The 24,578-nt window shown below is 44.5% G+C and overlaps 1 protein-coding gene across 1 annotated transcript in view; it reads right to left on the bottom strand.

Moving 5' to 3' along the window:
- Window positions 1-558: 558 nt before the first annotated feature.
- Window positions 559-24,578, bottom strand: part of KIF14 (kinesin family member 14) — a 79,260-nt gene continuing 55,240 nt past the window's right edge. Inside the window, exons 24-30 of the mRNA XM_045025988.1 lie at window positions 23,879-24,103; window positions 23,559-23,743; window positions 22,750-22,908; window positions 21,581-21,703; window positions 15,455-15,529; window positions 13,885-14,023; window positions 559-4,035 (exon numbers count right to left, since the gene is read on the bottom strand). Of these exons, the coding sequence (XP_044881923.1) occupies window positions 3,650-4,035; window positions 13,885-14,023; window positions 15,455-15,529; window positions 21,581-21,703; window positions 22,750-22,908; window positions 23,559-23,743; window positions 23,879-24,103 (1,292 nt within the window). The 3' untranslated portion in view covers window positions 559-3,649. The remainder of the gene's footprint in view (window positions 4,036-13,884; window positions 14,024-15,454; window positions 15,530-21,580; window positions 21,704-22,749; window positions 22,909-23,558; window positions 23,744-23,878; window positions 24,104-24,578) is intronic.

The raw sequence follows: 24,578 nt of genomic DNA, 5'->3' as shown, positions 1-24,578 counted from the left end.
TACATAGCTGCTGCCCTCTCATACCACTGGTGGCTGCATTTTAGTAATGCTGCATATTAGGTTTGCAAAAGGATAACTCCAGTACAGATATACTGGGCATGATTTTCAGAGATGCTAAGCACTTGTAGCTCCCCTTGACTTTAGTGGGAATTGTGGGTGTTCATAATGCCATGTCCTAGCTATAAAATTTCTTACAAGATAAGAAACTTCCTGGAGAAAGGAGTCTATTATCGAGATGTCAAACAAACAAGGATTTAATTAGCTTCCCAGATGTGTCATAGTAATCTTCCAGGAAGGTTTTGCCATGTGAACTTGAGACTACAGTAAAGCCACCAATCTCAGCTCAGGAAGCAAAAAGCTTGTGTATTGTTACATTGAACTGAGATCTGAAATCATATACTAACTTACAGTATTACTTTGAACTCTGTCTCCCCAACCCGCATCTGTGTAACAATAGCGTGTGTTAAAAGAGACAAAACTAAAGAAACTTGTTTCAGTGTGAAAGACCCCCTCCCTGCCAAAAAAACCACCCCACACATTTGATTTGTTTAGCTTTCTGTGAAATATTTTATCAGATTTTTGTAACACACTATTATGTTCTCAGCAGGTGTACCATAGGTAGGTCTCAAAGCAACCATAAAAATGGAAACTAATAGAATGTTTACAAGTGTCTTAAATTATGGCAATTATCTCAGTTACACAGTCTGATTCTACTCTTTACAATAGTTTACAGTTATATACACAGTACATGATTCTGAACAGCAAATTACATTTTTTAAAGTTCAGTCAAATACAAAATAGCACTTTTCCAGAACGTGTAAACATATGTTGGATCCCACTTGTTAATTATTTTTAAAAGCCACACAAAGGTTCCTAACAGTAGATTATGATGTCAAGCTATGAATAAACTTTTACATTTCTTCTCAATGAAAATGGAAAGTGATTAACTGAGTCAATATCACATTTTATGTGATACAATGACAAATGCTACTAGCAATAAAAATATTCTGTCAACCTTTCTGAAAAACACATTGACAAAACATAACTGCACTGCAAAACATTCCTGGAAAAGATATTAAATTATATTAATTTTAAGGAGAGTACTGGATGTGCATTACAAACTGAAGCAAAGCTTTTATTTTCCCAATAGCAAAGATCAGAGAAATATAGTTTATACAGTATTGGCCAAAATCACTGAATTACTGTTCACAAAATATTTGGACAATATTTAATGTGGAAAACAAATGTATATTTGACAAAGCAGGTGATTGATTTTCTATTCACTTGCAGCCAATTTTTCAGGTCACTTAGTGTTCTAGTTGCTGTACTATACAGTACAAATCACATTTTGCAGATCTTTTACTGCATTCAAGAGGACTTCAAGAAATGACTGCAAAAGGAGTGTATTTTTTCCTTTTACTAGAATAAATAGTCTTTGGCATATTGTATATTTACTTGCTTATTAGATAACTACAGCTTCCCAAATACAAAAACCTCATCCTATAATAATTCTTAACATCCAATTACTAAAGTCACAGGAGAAAAATTTTATATTGTTATTGTCTCCTTTTGTTCACTTATATCACTTCAATGGGGATCATTTCTGGTGTACTCAGACTTTACTACTTGCTGTGTGAAATCCTAGCCTCACTTAAGTTAATTGGAATTTTGCCACTGACTTTAATGGGGCCAGGATTTCACCTGCTCTATCTGAAGTTGGATAACACCATTTCTGCTCCATCACACTATAACCAAATAAAGCATTGACTAACAAGACCAAGTGAAATGCTAAAAAAGGAACAAAACAAAAATGGCATTGATCTGGTGACTGAATTTAATCAAGAAAGGGAACTTTATCTTTGAGAGGAAGTTTTACATTCCAAAAAGGGGGGGGGGGGGGAGGAGAACTATCAAGAAACATGCTATCCCTGAATACTTGGTTGAAAGGTTTGATAATAGGCACTAAATGTCACTCATTACTAGGATGGACAACATCACTGAGCAAATCAGGTGCTCTTAACAGAACATGTGTTATGATCTCTCAGTTCTCAGTGTTCAAGAACGAACACTTCTCAAATGCCCCATTAGACTTGATTTTCACAGCAATCATTAGCTCTACCTAGAAGTACTGTAGCCTTTTTAAACTACAGCCAACTAGAAAGGGATGTGGAAAGGGGAAAAGTTGCTTACCAATTTGACACATTGTAGCCTAGATTTGGTCCACATGTTTGCTTCTATTACTCTAGCTATTATACAGGAACACAGAGAAAATGAAAGTCTCAAAGGTATCTGTTTTTATCCTTGAAAAGAATCACAGCTGAGTGTATTTCACAAAGGAACACGGAAGTAAACACTATAATGAGTGTTCTGTAAACCAGTCACCAAAATATTCTTATAAATCTTTCAACATTAGTACAACTGGGGCCAGACTGTGGCTAGCCAAAGCTCCCAGAAGCAGCCAGTATCACTTGGGATGCAAGTGGGCTAGTCTAGTGACTGGTGTAGAGGAGAAGATGGCTATGTCCTCACCCACTTTGGTAAGCCCACTGCCAGCACTGGACTGAGAGGGAAAGACCCTGGCCCCACTGAAGTCAATGGAACCAGGATTTCACCCAGAGTCCTTGCTTTCCCTGAGGTCTCAGATTCTACCCTGTACTTACGCAGGAGCATGAGGTTCTGGGAAAGATGCCTTGTATCCTTCCCTCTCCTTTGTGCACCTGCAAAGAGCTAAGCTCCACCTGGCCTTAAAATTTCAGTATGAACATATTAAATGTAGGCTGCATGTCAACATAATTCTCAAGTGCCTCACATGGTGATTTATTTGTATATTTTAAAAGTGTTATGCCTCTAAACTTCTATGCATAGCACTAACAATTATTTAAAATCAAGGAAAATTGTTTTTGCTATATAATTTGCAACATGAATCGTTATAGTCAATCTGCATTAATGTTATCTTAGCTCTGTAACCCCCCCCATATCCTATACAAATTATCCCCTTAAATGTGTGTTTACCCAATAATTTTTGTAGCCTTTCAAATCTTTCCTAAGAAAACAGATACCAAAAACCTCTCTCAAAAATATTAAAGCTGACAAACCAAAAATAAAAAAGCCAGGAAACATAGTGGTAAGGATGACACTGCACCCTTAATAAATTATCATGCATTAAAGTGAGGCTACATTATGAATGGAGGATAAAGTGCCCATTTTTAACACTGAATTTCCTCGCTTTTCTCAGTTTTTTGTATTTACATATTATTCTTGTACTAGATTTTTACCCACTGTCTGGTTACTTCTTGTATGCTGCTCTATAATTTACTACAGTTAGATATAGGTTTGAATAAAAATACTTACACTTGTTTGTAATTTTCTTAAGTGTAAGTCTAATGTAAAGTCTTCTGGGTTTACATTTGTTCCTGTGCAATTCAGTGCAACATATCTTCTTGTACCTCAAGTCCTCTACTTTCACACAACACTGTTCATGCTCATGATAAAATTACGAACACATTTCAACCTTCTACGATATATTATTTTTCCTTCTAAAAATAAAAGAGACAGATGCCCTCCTTGTCTCTCTTTCATTAAAAAAAAAAGATAGCCCATAATGTTTTTTTCCTACATTCAGGAGTCTACTATATTTAATGCCTTAATTTTATACCCACTGTATCCCACTGGGTGAAAGTTTCCCTGAACTTGTAGCTGGTGGCTGAAGTTTATATTCGCGTTTTGGAACTCCTTTCTGTTTCCAAGTAGATTCACCAGTTTCAAGCTGTTTTTCTTCAGTCTTGGTCTTTTGCATACAAATGGTCTGAGAGGCCAATGAATTATGTCCTTGTTCAAGTTCAAAACTTATAATGAGTGACTTGGCTAGAGAATCCAATTCAGAAGTGACCATAAAAGACGTGGTTGTTCCGCAAGTAGGACTGTTTGCTGAAGCAGAAGGCAAGCTAAATGAAGTGCAGTAATTATTAAAATGCCCAGCTAAGATGCAAATCTTTTCTGTATAGCTTCTGAGTTGAGTTGTATTTCTGTATGATCCTGTGGAGTACAAAAGCAAAAAGAACCAATTCTACTACTTTGCTAAGCAGCATGTTTCTTCCATGCACACCTTTGCTTTCATTTCCGTTAGAAACAATACTGTATTTTGAAAGTATGTTAGTAAATCTCTTGTGAGACTATGACGTTAACATGAGGAGTCAGTTGGTGGAAAAAAAGACAAGACTTTGCCTATAGACCCAGGCAGACACAATCACAAGGTATTACCTACTATCCAAAAGAAACTAGTTGGAGTTTTCTATAACATTATCAGCAGTGAAATGGTTAAAATTTGACATTTAGTTTTTTTTAATTAGGCTTCAGAATCAACAATGAATTGATATGAATGGAATAAAGATATTGTTTTAGTCTGTAGACTCAGTAGTATAGCATCCTATTGGTTCACTATTTGGAAAGTTCTTTCCTCAACTAATTTTTTTTCATATGAATCTTTAAATTCTTCAAGAGCCACCAAAGAAATGCTGATATAGTCTACCAGATCAACCTAGAGTATCATGGGAACAATGGTTTTAATTTGCTTATTTGTGCCTGGTCCCTGTAACTTATATAACAGAAAATTAAACATAAGGAAGGCTGGATGCAAAGGAAAGTTACCTTAGGGCCTGGTCTACACTACACATTTAAACCGGTTTTAGGAGCGTTAAACCGATTTAACGCCACACCCGTCCACACTAAGAGGCCCTTTATATCAATATAAAGGGCTCTTTAAACCGGTTTCTGTACTCCTCCCTAACGAGAGGAGTAGCGCTAGTATCGGTATTACCATATCGGATTGGGGTTAGTGTGGCCGCAGATCGACGGTATTGGCCTCCGGGCGGTATCCCACAGTGCACCACTGACCGCTCTGGACAGCAATCTGAACTCGGATGCAGTGGCCAGGTAGACAGGAAAAGCCCCGCGAACTTTTGAATATTTCCTGTTTGCCCAGCATGGAGCTCCGATCAGCACGTGTGGCGAGGCAGTTAAAAATCAAAATAAAGAAAGAGCTCCAGCATGGACCATGCGGATGTGATTGCTGTAAGGGCAGGCAAATCTGTTCTATCAGCGCTCCGTTACAGAAGACAAAATTCAAAATCATTTTTAAAAAATCTCCAGACAGACGCCATAGCAGGGACTCAGCTCACTGCTGCGTGACAAGCGTAACGGAAAGCCAAAGAATCAAATGGACGCTCATGGCCTGGAGGACTCAAGCTATCCCACAGTTCTTGCAGTCTCCGAAAAGTATTTGCATTCTTGGCTGAGCTCCAAATGCTTCTAGGGTCAAACACAGTGTCCGCGGTGGGTCAGGGCATAGCTCGGCAATTTACGCACCCCCCCACCCACCCCCAGAAGTGAAAAGGAAAACAATCCTCTCTTGACTCTTTTACATGTCACCCTATCTTTACTGAATGCTGCAGATAGACACGATGCTGCAGCACTCAACACCAACATCCTTGCTCCCCCCCCACCATGGGTGGCTGATGGTACAATAAGACTGATACCCATCGTCATCATCAGCCTATTGGCACATGGGGCAGTGCAAAAGGACTGGTAACCATGCCAACTAGCATCAGTTAAGTCGATCAAGGGTGCCTGCCCCTAATTTTTTCCTGGTAGATGGTGCAATATGGCTGGTAACCGTCTTCATCATAGCAACAGGGGGCTGAGCTCCATCAGTCCCCACCCTTCATGTGTAAAGAAAAGATTCAGTTGCCCCTGGACTAGCAGTGGGATGCTGGGCTCCTCTCCTACACACTGCTTAATGTCCTGTCTGGACTATCATAGCAGCTGGAGGCTGCCTTCCACTCATTTCTCACTAACAAGTCACTGTGTCATCACACAAGTGGGGGGACAATGCTATGGTAGCCCAGGAAGGCTGGGGGAAGAACAGAATGAACAGGTGGGGTTGTTGCAGGAGCACCCCCTGTGAATAGCATACAGCTCATAATTTCTGCAGGATCTGACACAGAGCAGCTGTGCTCTCTGGTTATGATATACAGTGGTTCTCTAGTACACTTGGCCATATTCTAGGCAGGACTGATTCTATTTTTAGATACCAAAAAGGAGGGATTGACTCAGGGAGTCATTCCCAATTTTGGCGTTTGCGCCCCTGGCTAAGAGCAGCCAGGGGCACTTATGACAGCAACAGATGGTGCAGTGCAAAAGGACTGGTAGCCACGATTATCTTATTACCAATTTATGGTATGGTAGATGGTGCAATATGGCTGGTAACCATCTCTGCTGTCATGCAAAAGCAAAAGCATGCTGCTGTGTAGCGCTGCTGAATCGCCTCTGTGAGCGGCATCTAGTACACATACGGTGACAGTCACAAAAGGAAAAACAGGCTCCATGATTGCCATGCTATGGCATCTGCCAGGGCAATCCAGGGAAAAAAGGCACGAAATGCTTGTCTGCCGTTGCTTTCCCAGCGGAAGGAGTGACTGACAAAATTTACCCAGAACCATCCGCAACAATGATTTTTGCCCCATCAGGCACTGGGATCTCAACCCGGAAATTCCAAGGGGTGGGGGAGGCTGCGGGAACTATGGGATAGCTACGGAATAGCTACCCACAGTGCAATGCTCCAGAAATCGACGCTAGCCTCGGACCGTGGACGCACACCACCGATTTAATGCGTTTAGTGTGGCCGCGCACACTCGATTTTATACAATCTGTTTTGCTAAACCGGTTTATGTAAATTCGGAATAATCCCGTAGTGTAGACGTACCCTAAAATAATCAGGTAATTTGAAACCAGGAATGTGGAAACACAGTAATTAACTATGTCAGAGGTTGTAAATGACTTAAAACTTGTAAATTCTCTTTCTTATTAATGTTGAAGTGATGGAAAAAATATTTTATATTCTGTTAAAGGTGACTTGCTTCTTTATGCCTGAAAGTGTTTTTTCAACTCATCTTAGAAATTCAACTCTAGTTTACCCTTTTCCTAAAAAGTATATCGGTGACTGGAGAACTAGTACATTTATGACATCCTTATTATTAAAAGAAAAATGCTGTTCTGGGGGTGGGGTAGGGTAATATTAATCAAACTGTTTAAAATATTGTTATTGTTAAAACTTATTTAACTTGAATGCCTAACAAACAGTGGGAAGAGAAGATTGCATTAAAAATTCAACACTGTTCCTTCAGGTAAGGGCTAAGAAAGACCCCAAACCACTTCCAGAAGACACGAGAAACAAGGAAGATACTGATAGCCACAGGAAATGGTTACTTACTGTAACTGTGGTTCTTTGAGATGTGATTCAGACATGTATTCCACTTAAGTGTGTGCACTCCCAGCTCACCGGAGCTGGAGTTTGCCTAGCAGCAACCATAAAGCACTTATGCCTCATGGCCATAGCCCCTCCCCTGGCTACATGAAGCAGCACTGCCCCGACCCTCCCTCAGTTCCTTTGCACGGAATGCCCAGAAGCTCTGTGAACTCTGACATAGTCCGGCAGGAATTGAAGCTATATCTGCTGAGGATCGCCTAGTGGTTTGAAATCTGAAGCTAAGGCCTCCCAGTAGAATAGACTTTCCTCCCAAAGAAATCCAGTTTCTTCATGTCTCAGGCTTTAGGTGAGGGTCTTTGGTGCCCATGACATTAGCATTTGTTCACTGCTGCTGCCACCACTAAGGAGTCCAGTGGCGGGTGTGAATAAAAATGTTCAAACTCTTTAGAGGGTACAAAGTACTTTCTCTCTGTCCTTTTCACGGTTGGGGGCAGGGAAGTGGGGGTCTGCCACAACATTTTGGTGGTATCCTGTATGGTCTTATGAGCGGCAAGGCAACTCGGGAGGGTTCCCAGGGGGCCCTGTTACAGATATGCTGTAACAATGTCTACCATGTGGTCTGAGGACTCAGAGCCCCTCCTCCACCTGGAGCCTCAGGTTCTGGGTCACTCTCTTCAGGAGCTGTTGATGGACCCTACCGTCCTTGAGTACAGGAGCCATGGAGGTTCCAGCCACTGCTTTGTCTAGCGATGACAAGGCTCTAACTGGGACCAGCTCTTTCTCCTGGCCTACAGCGCCAAGGGGATCGTGCGGTGCCAGGTCTTCCAGTGCGCCATGGAGTGCCTAGTCCTGCACTGAGGGAGGTGGAGAAGATGTGTGGGTTTCCGAAGCCACCGACACCAAACTCCTGGAATAGGACCCTTGGCTTTGATAGACTGGCCAGGAGGTCCAAAACGGCCATTGGGCTGAGGCCTGCCATTGAGTGAGCCATGGCATCGGGGGAAATTGCTGTCTCTCCGTGTCCAACCTCGAGCATCTGTGCTCTGATTTGTGCTGGCTCCACCTGGACACAAAGGACTCCACCTCCGATTAGGAGGTCTCGCTCTGAGAGGACCACAGGGAAGCAGTGCCACCAGGGAGCAGTGCCAGGACATTGGGGACTGGTACAGCTCCACTGCCAGTCTGCTGCCAGAAGGTACCAGGGGATCAGTGCTGAGGTGATGGTGACCGACATGGTTTGCCTTGGGATGGCACCGAGGGTTTCAGGGGTGCCGTTGCTTTTGAGCTCGGTCTCGCCTGGGTGTGGAAGGTGGTGCCGTGAAGGCAACGAGCTCTCTCGCTGCCTCGAAGGTCTCCGGCATGGAGGGCAGCTCCAAAGCCTCTCTGCGACTCTCCCAGGAGGGGAGTCCTGCGGAGCTGAATTCGACTGACCCCGTATTGGGACAGCAGTCGATGCTGGGCTAGGTGGTGCTGCACTTGTGCAGCCCAACGCAGGTCTCCCTGCGTTTGAGTCTCTGTCCCAGTCTCGGCATGGGTGAATGCCCCGTCCTCCATCTTCTTGCGAAGCACTGGGGACAGGAAGTAGTGCCATGGTGTTGGGGCCGAGCATCTCTATCAGAGTCCTTTCTTGGCGCCGAAGTCTCCCATGTTGATGCCGGGGAACTGCGCATCAATGTTGAGGTTCAACCAAACTCTGCTCTGAGTGAGGATGGAGGGCGGCCTCCATCAGGAGGATTTATAACCATTAGTGTTTTTCTTTTTGAGTCCTGGGGCAGAATCCCCTACAGATCTTGCAAATGGTCCTTCTGATGCGATTCCCCCAGACACTTCAAGCAGTAAGTGTGAGGGTTACTCCTGGGGATAGGCTTGTTACAAGCTGCGCAGGGTTTAAACCCCAGGGACTGGTGGTGGGGGGATGTAGGAAAAAAGGGGGGTAACCCCCAGAACAATTCCTTACTGGAATTCTAACTATACTATGACTAGTATCAGGGGGTAGCAGTGTTAGTCTGTATCCACAAAAACAACAAGGAGTCCGGTGGCACCTTAAAGACTAACAGATTTATTTGGGCATAAGCTTTTGTGGGTAAAAAAACCTCACTTCTTCAGATGCATGGAGTGAAAGTTACAGATGCAGGCATTATATAATGACACATGAAGAAAAGGGAGTACCTCGCAAGTGGAGAACCAGTGTTATACTATGACTAAACTAACTAAAACTACTAACTAATTTAACTATTTACAGAGAACAACTGAGGACCACTAGGGAGAAGGCTTGCCAAACCAAGAGAAAACAAGTGTTCCGGATAACCCTCACAGGAGGTAAGAAGGAACCGAAGTGGCGGCCAGTTGACAGGACCCTATATGTGGCGCCATGGAGGTGTGACTCCAGGGGGTGCCTGAACTGACCCAACGGGTACTGCTAGGGGAAAAACCCTTCCACTTCTGTGCACGTGGCACGCACACACCTAATTGGAATCGACATGAGTAGACACTCTAAGAACCACCAGCACTGGTCTCAGCATGCCGGGGCATTGAGAATGAGCCTGGCCTGATCTTGAGCAGACCCGACCAGGAGAAAAGCCTACAGGAGAGCCAATTGCCAGATGAGATGGAAAGCATTGGCAGGGAGCTTGGACTGATGCCCTCTAGAGAGCAGAACAGACGATGTTTCCTATTGTCCCTTGTAGCGAGCAGGTCAATTATTGGAATATCCCAAGCTGTGAGGATGACCCAGGGCGTGTCTTCAGGGACCAGTTGTGACTCAGCAAAAAATACCTGCTGAGATGGTCTGCAAGATAATTCTGAACCCCAAGCGAGTGAACAGCTATGTTCTTCTTGATGCAGAACAGTCATAGCCTGATTGCCTCTAGGCAGAGCAACCTGCATCGTGCTCCCCGTTGCTTGCAGCACATAATAAAGACAATAGCATCATGATGTAAATATGCACACTAAGTCTCTAATATAGTCTCACAAAGCGTGACATAAGTTGTAGATAGCCTGAAGCTCCAGCAAGTTGATACAAAGTGAGGCCTCCTGCTCCGAGCATAGTCCCTGAACTTTCAGGGACCCCCAGGTGCACCACCCACAACTCATCAGGGAGGCGTTAGTAACAACCGATCTGGTTGGCAAAGACTGGACAAAGGGAACACCTTGGCAAATATTCTCTGGACACATCCACCACTGCAAGGAGTCTAGGACCGTAAAGGAAGACTGAACAGTCTGTCTAGAGGGTGACGACTAGGACAGTAAATCACTCTTAGCCACATTTGAAGGGGAGTGAAGGCACAGCTTTGCAAACTGGACCACCTGTGTGCAAGTGGAAACATGGCCCAAAAGCCTCAGACACATCTGAACTATCATGGAAGGCTGAGACTGCAGACTGAGGCAAAGATAGCAAACTGTCTGAAAACGGCCGGTCAGTAGAAATGCTTTCAACATCGCAGAATCTAGCAGGGCCTCAATGAACTTTGTTTTCTGAGTGAGAACAAAGGTTGACTTCCAGGTGTTTAGTATGAAACCCAGACAGTCGAGCAAGCATAGTGTGGTGCTGATATGAGCAAGAACTTCCTCTCTGGATCTGCACCCCAGTAACCAGTTGTCCACATATGGGAAGATGTGAATTCCCTTCTTCCTGAGATATGCTGTAACAGTGACCATGCTCTAGGTAAAAACCTGGTGTACAGAAGAGAGGTCAGATGAAAGCACTGTGTAGTGACAGTGGCCTTTTACCATGATAAATTGAAGGAACTTTCTGTGATTGGCAAAACTGCCACATCAAAGTAGGCATCCTGAAGGTCCAGAGCAGTACACCAGTCATTCTGAGACTACACAGGGAGAATAGTCAATAAGAGTGACATTCAGAACTTCGTATACCTGATATATTTGTTGAGGCCATAAAGGTCAAGGTTGGGTCTTACCCCTCCCTTGAATTTGGGTACCAGAAAGTACCAGGAGTAGAACGTGACGCTGGTGTTCCGGCTGAACCTCTTCCACCACTTCCAAAGCCAGTAGAGAGCAGACCTGCTCAAGGAGCACTATCCTGTGAGGGGGACCCTGAAGACGGACAGGGAGGGTGGGTGGGGTGGAAGTGTGGAGAGGAACTGGATAGCGGGCACCAGACGAAGGACCACTGCGGCGGCGGAGCACCCGCCAAAATGCTGCCGAATTTTGGCGGCGACGCCTCTCGATGACATCACTTGTTGGTGACAAGCGTTGTCATCGAGAGGCGTCCCCGCCGAAATGCGGCTGCATTTCGGTGGGTGCTCTCCCGGGGGCCAGGACGATAGCATAACCTGATCTGAGTGTGCTTAGGACTCAGCTGTCAGTGGTGATCAAGCCCCAGGACCGGCTCTAGGCACCAGCAAACCCAGCATGTGCTTGAACAACACAATTCCAATTCCACTCTGGGAGGTTTGGGGTTTTTTTGCGCTTGGGGCAGCAAAACAACTAGAGCCGGCTCTGTCAAGCCCCAAGCATTGTGATAGCAGGCCAGCCTGTATGAGGAGGGAGGGGCAACAACAGGAACATAGCTCTGCACCAAGACGACAAAATGGGTACTTGGAGAGCACTGGAAGGAGGGCATGTGGACTGGCTGAACCCCAAGCCTGACTGCTTTCTCCTGTGGGATCTGTCCCTCTTTTTGGGGTAGTGCTGGTGCCTCAAAGGAGGGAAAGCCTGGCCAAATGTACGCTATGGACGATACTGCTGTTAACACTGGCGTGGCCACCCCTACAACACTGGCATGGCCATCCCCAAGGACCACAGCGTACTGAAGGGAAGGATGAGCTGGGCAGCACAGCATTGTCAGTAGATGAAGATGAGGCCCTGGATGGGACAACTCTGGAGGGTCCACAGGGAGAAGGACTGCCAGTGCCTGGGCCTGTGGCAGATCAACGGTCACCACCACAGACCTGGCCCGCGATCTCACCTTTAAGCAAGGCAAAGAGCAGGACCTCCGCAACTGAGGGGCATCCCACAGATTCCATGGAGGCCACTGACATGGATAAGGCATTGGTGACCAGTAGATGCTGGGCCATATGCCTCCGTCCCAACCATGGGACGTGCGCCAATCTTGGTACCCCTAACAGTCTATCAACAACCCCCAATTCTGGTCAGGTGATGGAGAGCAGGAGGATAACGATCCCCACTCAGATGCTGAGGAGCCTTGAGATCAAGGTGGAGCGAGACCAGAGGTGCAAGTATCTGGTCTGATTTGTTCATTGCCCAGAATGAGGCAGGAAGTGGCAGTGCCAACAGAAGTGGTGCCATCAATACTACGCATGCTAGTGCTGGAAGCAAGCAGCAGTACTGTCTGATGGTACTGATGTTGAGGGTGGTGAAAGGCACCACAGAAGCATTAGCAGTGCTGAATGCAGCAGTGCATTCCTGGTAGTGACGTCCCCAGTACTGAATCCAGTACCAGCCCTGCTTATATAACCTGTGAAGGGTGAACATTGGGGTGCAGTGCAGACAGACCAGAGGGTTCAGCGGCCCATTCAATCAACAGAGCTATAGATGACAGTTCTGGCAAAGTCCTGGACCAAAGGAGAGATCGGAACCAAAAGGCGGAGGAAGTCTGTAACTGCCTGGTACGCTGCTGACATGGAAACAGTCAGTACTAGCATCTGCCTCTTTGGTACTGTACTCAATGGATGGCTGGAGTCCAGAACCGGAGTCAACAGTACATGGCTTCCAACCTTTCTGTTTGGTACCAGAGAAGGATTAGAGGTATCTGCTCCATCCCATGCACCAGCACCAACTCCATGTTGGTCCACACTTTTCCTGGGGGAAGCAGAAGAGTCACCCGGAGACCTGGAGTGGTTTCGATTGGTCTTATGCAAACTTTTCCTCAGCGCAGTCGACAGGGAATGGCTCATCTGTGTCTCTGAAGAAGAGCCTGCCTTGGAATGTGAAGCAGCAGCACTCTTGGAACCTGAAGGTGATCTCCAACCCAATGAAGACCTCGATACTGAAGCAGGCCACCTGGCCTGTTTGAGCATGTGCTGCTTCAGGCGAAGGTCGAGAGCCACTTGAGTCCATTTCTTAAACGATCTGCAGGTCATGCAATGCCAAGGCAGAGGAAGAATCACAGGTGCAGATCACCTCCCACACGAAGGACAGCGTTTAAACCCCAGCGAGGAAAACGCCGAGGGAAACAAACTACTACAACGAACACTACTCTAACACTAATGGTACTACTAACTATATACAAGGGGGAAAACGAAACTAGTTGAGAGGTTGTGAAGTTAAGATCACACAGAGTTATGACTCCAGGTAGAGGCAGAAAGAAAGAACAGTGGGATGGTCGGGGCAGCACTGCCTCATGTAGCCAGGGGAGGGGCTATGGCCACGAGGCGCAAACGCCAACCCTCTATGGATGCTGCTAGGCAAATTTCTCCAGCTCTGGTGCATTGGGCACACACATACCTAAGTGGAATACACGTCTACATCTACTCAAAGAACCACCTAAAAAAACCAAGCAGATTAAAAATAACCACCACTCTGTGTCCTCCAACATACACCAAACAGAGAAGCAAAAAAGAGCACAAACCTCTCACTTCACAGGTCTCCTTTAGTGTACAATTTTCTGGTACAACACACACAGTAGCTCAGACACATACCTTGTAATGAAGTAGTAATGATCTGACAGACTTTATCTATGCACTGCTCTAATTCCAAGTATTCAGAAGCAAGATTAGTTGCCTTCTTTAGTTCCTGGTGGGCAGATTTTTCTTTTGTTAATTGAGTTCCCATTTCTCTCTGTATTAATAAAGAGCAATTTATTTGAAAGCTATAAGATACATCTGTAATGCTTAGTGGTTAACATTCTGATAGCAAATGTGGTCATGGGTTCAAATCTCACACCGGCTTTCATAGGCACCACTTCACTGTTGCAATGTATTATGGGGATGTTGGGTTGTTGAAGTTTCAAAATACAATTTTGGCAAGAGTTGCAATTTCTGCCAGTCTTAAAATCACCAGCTGGAGCTGTAAGATCCTAGAACATTATTTGACATTCAAGGAATAGATAACGCCGATAACTTGGTCAATATTCCATTCTTGATTCAAAGTAAATCACGGTGTTAATAGTCCAGGTTGTAAGCTATTGCCTACAGTGAATGTACTACTAGTATCTAACACAACACTTTGAAATAAATAAAAGTGTTTGACAAGTTAAACTGTATGTAAATCAATGATTTCAGATAGACCAAATAGAAAATAAAATGAATATCATCTTTAATTTTTAATTGACAGTGTTTTGTCGGTCTCTGAATCACTTGTATTTCTGCTGTATGATTTCAGAGATGAGACGACCAGAACAAGGAGATGCATTCATTGGGCTGTCCAGAGTGCAATAGTGGGGAGGTGGTGATTTTCAAAGGCACATATAGTAGTTAGGTGCCTATCTGCCCTTCGAAAGTCTCCTCAGGTGTTTTCCTTGAGTCATTACAGTCAATTTAGAACTCAAAAGCATCTATGAGCAATTCAAGTTATTCCATCTAATGTATATTATCTTTCATTTGTCAACATTGAATTTCAATCCACAACACAATACTCAAAAGTCTAAAACTAAGTCCCTCTGGATATGATCGCTCATTTCTAGTCGGAAATAGCCTCAAAAATTCTGCCAACAACAAAATCCGCCCCCTCTACATCATCCATTTTAATCAGATTATTAACAGGCAACCCAAGAACCTTAGGTCACCTCACTTAATTTTGCCATTTTGAAAAGTGACAATTTATTCCTAGTTTTCTTTTGTCATTGAACCAGCTTCTAAGCCATAATACTATTTTATTTCTGACCACACACACACCTACTTCCCTTACTAGCTTCTCCTTAGGGCCTTTGTCAAAGCTTTTAAAAAGCCCGAAAAAATTATATCTTGTTCCTCACCACTCTGACACACACACACACAGAATTCAAGTTGCATAGAGGGTTACTTTAAAAATTGTAAAGCAGAAGAATGAACCAAATTCTGTTCTAATAAACACAAGAATTATATTTATACAACTATAAGATAGTTAAGAATTAAGTAAAGAAATGCAAAATGTAAAGTTCTTACAGCAAGATTAACTTGTCCACAATGCATACAAGTAGTAATTTTTATTCCTTTCTTGTTAAACTTTTAAACAAGAAACCCTTTGAAGTTAACATTTAAACAATGTAATTTTGTGAATGGGTTCCCTTACCTTTTTGCAGTCAGATATTGTATTTTCAAGGGATCTGGCGAAAGCCACTGCATTATTCTTTATTTGATTTTGAACCTATAAAAAGGGAAATTTAATTATTATTTTGCATGCATTATTCAAAGCATTAAGAAAGAAAAATGTGTAAACCTATATCCCAGAGACAGGACAATGAGTACATATGATTATGGAGGAAAGTGTTCAAAAGAGAATTACAACACAAGCAATAGTCGAAAAGTGAATTTTCTATCATTATTCTCAACCATTTCATAATAAAGTGACCACTTCAATTCTATCACCATCATCATAACTCAGTGGTAGGATTTTGGCAGTGCCATTTGGCTTCTCTCTGATGCTTCATGTTATATGCGCTGCCCTCCAGTGAAACTAAAACCCTTATGGGTCCATAGGTCTCTGCTACAAGCAAAGACAATAGCATTTAGCAGGTTGGCTGTTCAATCCCCACCCTGGGCAAAAAACTAAAAATAAAAATTTAATTTGCTGTGAATAGGGAGATTTGAGTTCCCTGGGAACAGTGCCAGTTGTGGGAGGTCCAGTGTAACACTGGATTGTGGAGAGGGAAAGGCAGCCAGAGTGAATCCTCCTCTTTGGGAGCATGGCTTGTTGTGAGGGAAGACACCTGCACAAATGCACCAATTAGTGTAAAAATAGATTCAATTATTGTAAGTATTTGAATATTTTGTGCAAAAGGTTTGTTTTCAAGACCCAGTTATGCCATGGGTTAAACAATTTCACTCTCCAATTCCTTATCGATATAGCCATGCTCCCTCAACGAAGGCTACCACAGAAGTTTTCAAAAGGCATCCCTAGCTCCAGCTGTGGTCTGCTGTATAGTAGTTATTGCAGCCCTGGCCATTAACTCCCTATGGCAGGGGTGGGCAAACTTTTTGGCCCAAGGGCCACATCTGGGTATGGAAATTGTATGTTGGGCCACGAATGCTCACGAAATTGGGGGCTGGGGTGTGGGAGGGGGTGAGGGCTCCCCCTGAGGTGAAGGCTCTAGGGTGGGGCCAGAAATGGGGAGTTCAGGGTGCAGGAGGGAGCTCTGGGCTGGGGCATAGGGTTAGAGTGGGGGAGGGGAGGGCCCCGGCTGGGGGTGCAAGCTCTGGGGTGGGGCTGGGGATGAGGGGTTGGGGGTGCAGGAGGGTGCTCTGGGGTGGGACCATGGGGTTCGGAGGGCAGGAGGGCAATCAGGGCTGGGACAGAAGGTTGGGGCAAAAGAGGGTCGGGCTCCAGGTGGCGCTTACCTCAAGCAGCTCCTGGAAGCAGCGGCATGTCCCCCTCCGGCTCGTAGGTGTCACAGCCAGGCGCCTCTGCATGCTGCCTGGTCCTCAGGCACTGCCCCTGCAGCGCCCATTGGCCGCATTTCCTAGCCAATGGGAGCTGTGGGGGTGGCGCTTGGGGCCGGGGCAGCATGCAGAACCCCCTGGCTGCCCCTATATGTAAGAGGCGGAGGAGGGGCAAGCCCCCTAGCCTGCAGCCCAGCTGGAGCGGGGCAAGCCCCAGACCCTGCTCCCCGGCGGGAAATCAAGGGCCAGATTAAAACATCGGAAGGGCCGGATGTGGCCCCCGGGCCATAGTTTACCCATCCCTGCCCTATGACATAACAGAGGCTTGGCCCCCACTTCATTCCCTCTTGTGCCTTGAGTGTTCCACATGCACTCAGAAAGAGGATGCAAAGGTAGGAAGAGGATTATGGATGAGTGAAATTTTGAGGAGAAGGGCAGGATAGAGAATGTAGGGCACATGAAGACAAAGGGATTGGTTACAGGAAAGTAGTGAAAAAGAGGAAAAAGAGGAAAGAATAAGGGGATGGGAGAAGAAAGAAGGGAGAGAATGTTGCGGATGAGATGTTGGGAATTAGTCCTAGGTGAATGAGGGTGGGTTGCTTGACTTCTCAACCTTAGTCTTCATTTTTGATTTCTCCTCCACTGGGAATAGCTCCAATGGCTACTTTTACCATTCCTCTCACATTTCTCAAGCAACAACAATGAAACTGAAAAGACACTGGCCCAGTTTCACTGCTGCCCAGAGAGTTAAGAATAGCAGCAGTGGAACTAATAAGAGCTAAGAGATTTCTCTTGTGGCTCAAGAAGCCATTGGGCACTGCTCTGGGTCACATTTGGAAGGTTTACTGCACAAGCATAAGGAATAGTTCATTTTGTTTAAAATTGAAACTTAAGTTTTCCAGAATTGTATGCTCTAGATGCTCCCCACTTGCCAAGGAATTTCTCTTACTTTCCACTAGCAAGTAGATTATTCAAGCTCTGTTGTACTCTGGAAAGACCCATACAAAGTAAATAGAAGACAAGAGAGCTTCAAACGCAAGTGAAGACTAGGATTTGCCTTGCACACTATCTGTCCAAGAGACAAGTTTTTATTCACAGAAGGAAAGAGGTGGAACAAGAATGCATGTGTACTCTAAGGTGAAAAGAGATATGTACACTATGTGCAACCTAATACTTTTTAAAAGAATTTTCATCCTTTTATAACATTACTTGTAAGGCTGCCAGACTCACTGTCAACGTGAATTACCCACTATGTAAGTGGCATCTTTCCCAGGACTACTGTAACTTGCATTCCTGAATTTTCAGACTTTTTTCTGAGTACATATTTCATGGAAAAAATTTAGCTGCAGAATACAGTCTTTGTTTCTATCTTCCTTTTTATGCAACTCTCCCTACATGAATCTCCTTATTAGACTTACCTAACAAATATATATAATAGGGGAATACCAAGACCATGCACCTTATTTTAAAGAAACTTGTTAGATGGGCTCTCTTCAATTTGCTTTAAAAAAAAAATCTCTGCATGCAAGAAGGGCTTGAACTATTTTAACTGAAGTGACAAAATACTGTTTCTACCATTTCCCAGACAACTGTGTATCTGACAATTTTAATTTAAGCCTATGATTTTCTGCTACAAATTTTAACCAAAAAGCCTGCATTTAAAAAAAAATACAAACCCCAATTTAACAACATTGCTCTGAAAAAATTGTGTGAATACTGTTAACATATGCTTTCATGCAGAACTTTTATTGCCTAATGTATAATTAAAATATCAGTTGCCACCAGAAAAAAAAACACACTACCTTTATTGCTCTAAGTGAATATGAAAACTCCCTCATATTATAGAGAATAATTAAATTCAGAGGTCTTATGTAAAGTTAAACAGAACACTGGTGTCACTTCTTTTCACATTATAGTGTTTCTGGGGAGGTGGCAGGGTCAACTCATTAAAATGTCATAAATATATTTGCTGTATTTATCCTATAACTGAATAAAGTAGCTGCTACAATGGAAATACCAATGCTGTTTAGCAACCCAGAAAACTTTTGAAGGTTATTCCTGATTCCAGTTGCTACCATGAAAATGAACAACATTTCTGGCATTCATGCTGTTAGATGCTTGCTTGGAATAAGCCACTATCCTTTTAGAGGCCCCAATTCAGCATAGTGCTTAAGTGCATGCCTAACTTTAAACATGTGAGTAGTCTGGGACTATACCAGGGGTCTCAAACTCAAATGACCCCGAGGGCCGCATGAGGACTAGTGCATTGGCCCGAGGGCCGCATCACTGACACGCCCCCTTGCTGCCCCTGGCCCCACCCCCAATCCACCCCTTCCATGAGGCCCCGCCCCTGCCCTGTCTCTTCTCCACCTCCTCCCCTAAGCGCGCGGCTCCCCGCTCCTCCCCCCTCCCTCCTGGAAAGTGCTAAGCGCCACCAACAGCTGTTTGGTGGCTTGGCGGCGGGGCACTTAGGCGGCGGGTCCCGGAACAGAAGGGGCCCCCCACCGCCGAAGACCGGGCTGCGCTTCGGCGGCGGGGGGTCCCTTTTTTCCCCACCCCGGCCGGTCACGCTTCCCACCCCGGCCCCGGCCGGTCCCGCTTCCCTCCCCCACCCCGGCCCGGCCCCGGCGGGTCTCGCTTCCCTTCCCCCCCCCCCGGCCCGGCCCCGGCGGGTCTCGCTTCCCCCCCCCCCTTACCCGAGCGCGTCTCCGGCGAGGCCTGAGCTTCATCCCGCTCAGAGCCGCGTGGTGAGGGGGCGGGGCTGTGAGCTCCACGCCGAGTGCAGCGCTCAGCCCAGAGCTCCCAGCCCCGCCCCCTCCCCACGCGGCTCGGATCGAGGCGGGGCTCAGGCGCTCGGACGGAGACTCGGCGCTCTATGCGGCGAGGCTCCAGGAGAGGGGCGGAGGCGGGAGCCTCCGCTTTTCTCTTGGGGGCCCCTGCGGAGCCCGGGGCAAATTGCCCCCTTTGCCCCCCCCTCTGGGCGGCCCTGGGGAGCTCCGCGGGCCGCAGGGAAGAGCTCCGTGGGCCGCATGCGGCCCGCGGGCCGCATGTTTGAGACCCCTGGACTATACTAAACTTACTCAGTTTTAGGTACAAGCTTAAACAACATGCTGAATGGAGCTAAAATTATAACAGCAGAATATAGGAAATACTATTATCTTAACCTTCTAAAGATGCCTGGATACAGGATTTTGTAACGCTAACAGCAAGTGCTTGCTATTAGTACTATGAAATGTAGTCAATTTCAAAAAACAAGTTAAAAATAGTTTCAGGTATCATACCAGCCCTTGAGTGTCCCTGCCAATTTTTTAAGTCTTGTGATAATTTTCCCTTCTCCTTCCACTAAGTATCTCTCTCCCTTCTTGGTGTGTGAAAGACCCCCACAACTAACTAGGGAAGCTGAGTGGATACTCAGAGGATACAGTAAGACTCCAGACAAATAACTGTCAAATGTACAGAGTAAACACTGAAAATACACCGAATACTTCAGTGGAATCCATCTGAGCAAAAAGGGACCAACTGTGGAGACTGATTGAAGGATTATGTCAATATTTATTCCCCTCCACTGTGTCAAGTTAACAGTAATTGTAAGTTTTGTCCATAATAATAGTAGGCAAAACATTTCCAAACAAGGTTTTAAGTTGATATTGTATCTTTAAAGGGTCGAATTATAGTAACAAAGATACAGATAAAATCTCTGCAAGGTGTAACAAATACAGATGCATATACAGTCTATACCAGGGGTCTCAAACTCAAATGACCCCGAGGGCCGCATGAGGACTAGTGCATGGGCCCGAGGGCCGCATCACTGACACGCCCCCTTGCTGCCCCTGGCCCCACCCCCAATCCACCCCTTCCATGAGGCCCCGCCCCTGCCCTGTCTCTTCTCCACCTCCTCCCCTAAGCGCGCGGCTCCCCGCTCCTCCCCCCTCCCTCCTGGAAAGTGCTAAGCGCCACCAACAGCTGTTTGGTGGCTTGGCGGCGGGGCACTTAGGCGGCGGGTCCCGGAACAGAAGGGGCCCCCCACCGCCGAAGACCGGGCTGCGCTTCGGCGGCGGGGGGTCCCTTTTTTCCCCACCCCGGCCGGTCCCGCTTCCCACCCCGGCCCCGGCCAGTCCCGCTTCCCACCCCCCCCCCCCGGCCCGGCGGGTCTCGCTTCCCTTCCCCCCCCCCCCCCCGGCCCGGGCCCGGCGGGTCTCGCTTCCCTTCCCCCCCTCCCGGCCCGGCCCCGGCGGGTCTCGCTTCCCTTCCCCCCCCCCCCGGCCCAGCGGGTCTCGCTTCCCTTCCCCCCTCCCCCACGGCCCGGCCCCAGCCGGTCCCGCTTCCCACCCAGGCCCCGGCGGCTCCCGCTTCCCCCCCCCTTACCCGAGCGCGTCTCCGGCGAGGCCTGAGCTTCGTCCCGCTCAGAGCCACGTGGTGAGGGGGCGGGGCTGTGAGCTCCACGCCGAGCGCAGCGCTCAGCCCAGAGCTCCCAGCCCCGCCCCCTCCCCACGCGGCTCGGATCGGGGCGGGGCTCAGGAGCTCGGACGGAGACTCGGCGCTCTATGCGCCGAGGCTCCAGGAGAGGGGCGGAGGCGGGAGCCTCCGCTTTTCTCTTGGGGGCCCCTGCGGAGCCCGGGGCAAATTGCCCCCTTTGCCCCTCCCTCTGGGCGGCCCGCGGGCCGCATGTTTGAGACCCCTGGTCTATACTATTATTGTATGAACTCCAGGATTTCACAAATCAAGGTACAAGTTTCCAACCCATATGTGCTACAGCAAAAAAGTATTAGCAAATATCACTAAAAACTCTGACCCTCAAGCAACAAACTTTCTCTCTCACCTCATTTTGTGGATACTGTTTCAAAAGTTCTTTCTGCATCTCTCTTGTTTTTTTCTGTACAGAATCCAAGAGACTCTTCAGTCCTGAGCCTACTCCATCATAAATAGCAAGTATAAAATCTTCCTAAAAATATTCAAAATATTTAATATTCAAATAATGGTTTAAAAAACTGACATTTGCATCAATGAATTTGTAACATTTTGTTATATTAGGCAAATTGACCAACAGAGCCAGACCAACTCTTATGCCCAAATTAGACCTAATGTAGTCAATAGGGTTCTGATAATGCTTTCCCTTTGAGAAATCTGCATCTTCAGCTCTTATTCAGATTTCTGAGAATTCTTTTTTGAACAGACTTTTACAATGAGCATATTAAGTGGCAAAAAACAAACACAAAAAAAACCACACACAAATTATTTTAATTCTAAACTCTGCATACAGGCTGTCAGCACAGGATTCAACCTGATACTTTTTTTTTTTTTTTTTTTTTTTAAACTTAGCTCTATTGACCTGTTTTATCCTTCCCATGGTAAAACAATTTTTAATATCCAGGACTCAGTGTGAACACATAAAAGCTGCTATATCACTGCATCGAGGCCTGGTCTATGCACACATTTTGTATTAGTACATCTATTTTAGTTAGAGGTAAGATTTTTATCACAATAGTCATAATTATCCACACTAGGGTTGTATCAGTATAAAGGTGCCTTATACTGGGACAGTTTATTCCTCGTCCCATATGGCAATAAGTTACACAAATATAAAGATGCCTTATATCAGTATAATTTCAGCCACACTAGGGAGGTTGTTCCATTTTAACTATATCTATACACTTAAATGATTTAGGATTATAAACAGGGTTTAAGTCATTGACTTGAGAAATGCTCTGTCACATTCCAAAGGTGCTATGTAAGACCAAATTTTATATTAGATATTACATTTGAGACAAAGTTACACTGTTAGTGTATTAAATGTGCAACTATGAAAATCTGAGTGTAGACATTTAAATTATTTTAAATCTTGCCTTCACACTACTACTGTGAAGAATATACTTTCTATAGTATTCAAAAGATACCTTTATTTTGATCCAGTGGAGTAGTCACAGTCCATAAAAAGTTCTGATATTAATCTTGAAAACTGTTGTATCCAACAAAATTTTGTTTTTTTACCTGTGAGATAGTTGCACCTTCTTTGGTCTCTTCAGAAAGGTGTAGGTCAGATCCTATAAATGCTGTCAAGTGTCCTACATGTTTTCCTGCTTGTTTCACTATTTGGATTATTTTGTTGTGTGCTTCCGTTACCATTGAGGATATATCTGAACAACAACCCTGAGAAATGAAAATAATAATTTAGTTAGTAAACTTCTGCAATAAAAGTGTAAATGTTTTATATGTGCAATTGAAAACAGTGTTTAAACTATCCTGAAGCATTACCATTATCATATCCTTAATATTACTAATAAGTGGCTCAGTCATTGTCTCAAATAAAAATGGAACGAACCTCGCAACCACATACAGAAAAATTATAATTACCCTGCAGGATTAAAAATCATAACTGCAAATACATGTTAGAACAGAATAGAAGGAATAATAAATGGGTTTAAAAAAATCCATAATCAATAACTTTATATAGAATGGTACTGAACAGACAATGACAAGTCTATCAAATTACAAAATATCTAGAGAGACAATCATTTAAAAGAAAAGAATAACCACCAAGCATACTTGTCGAAAGTGCTGTATACTTCTTCATCCAGCAAAGAATTCAGAGAGAAGATGATTAATTTAAAACTGGCTGTAGCATGTTTATCATATCTCTTACCAAAGTCAGCTTGTGATTATATGCATTGTGTGCCAGATTGTTGTTACAAAGTCTATGGCCAATAATATGTGTATATACACATTACACAACTCTAGATATAGTTTTAATTATTTTTTCTTTCAATTATTTATATGAAAATATAGTGAATATAATTTACCTGCAACAGTAATTGTAAATAACCTCCCAGGTTTTTTACACCCAGTCTCAATTCATCATCAATTTTTAGGGAATCAGTGCACTTTTGGAAACTATTAAGCCAAAGTTCGGTTAGAACCACAAGTTGTTCAAATGCAGAGGTAATTCTGATGCTGCAGGACTGAGTAGCACGATCAAGAAGGAAAACTACAAAAAAAAAAGGAAGATCAATCAGAATCTCAGGTCTGCGAATGAAAGCAGGAACATTTATACTTAAGTGTAAGACATGACCGAATAAACAGTGTAGAATATTTTGTTTATGTTAGTAAGAATTAAGCTTACAATTATCTTGACTTTCTTCATCTTGTTGTTCATAGGCATTTGAAATGGCAGTTACTCCAGTATAAATAGTAAGCAAATTAGTTAGGAGACTATTTGCTATACTCTTTTCTTCTTCATGAATCTGTCCTAGTAAATCCAAAGCTGAACCAATTAATTCTTTGCAAATTCCAGGTAGAAATGATTCAGAAGAACCTGAACATATGCTGCTGGATTTATTGACTGAACCTGTATTAATAGAAGAGCAACATGAATTAAAAGTTCCTTACAAAAGTAGTGGGTCTGTTAGACAAACGTATCCTCTTATGATAGTTTCATGTTGGTTCCTTCTGTCTCTACTATCTAACCTGAAGAATTAAAATAATTATGAAAAATAAATTAGACATACTTCTGTTGAGAAAATTTAATCCCATAAAAGTTTCTATTAGTTAAACGAGAAAAGCATGAAAAGAAAATACGCGTATTTTAAAGTGAAATAGATAATAATGTACGCTATCACAAAACTATTCTTGCCAATTGCACTTATCAGTAGCTATGATAAAACAAAAGCACAGCTGATCTAAAATGAGCAAACACATATAAGTATAAAATATTTGGGAGACTCAGGTAACTTATATCTGAAAAACATACGTTTTAAAATTTTAATTTCTGAAATTTGTAACCAACAAACCAGAGACAATGTCAGAGAAGTTGAGTAACTAGC

This window comes from Mauremys mutica, chromosome 8 (assembly GCF_020497125.1).
Source record: "Mauremys mutica isolate MM-2020 ecotype Southern chromosome 8, ASM2049712v1, whole genome shotgun sequence".
Lineage (NCBI taxonomy): Eukaryota > Metazoa > Chordata > Testudines > Geoemydidae > Mauremys > Mauremys mutica.
This window is presented reverse-complemented; position numbering and strand designations above follow the sequence as displayed.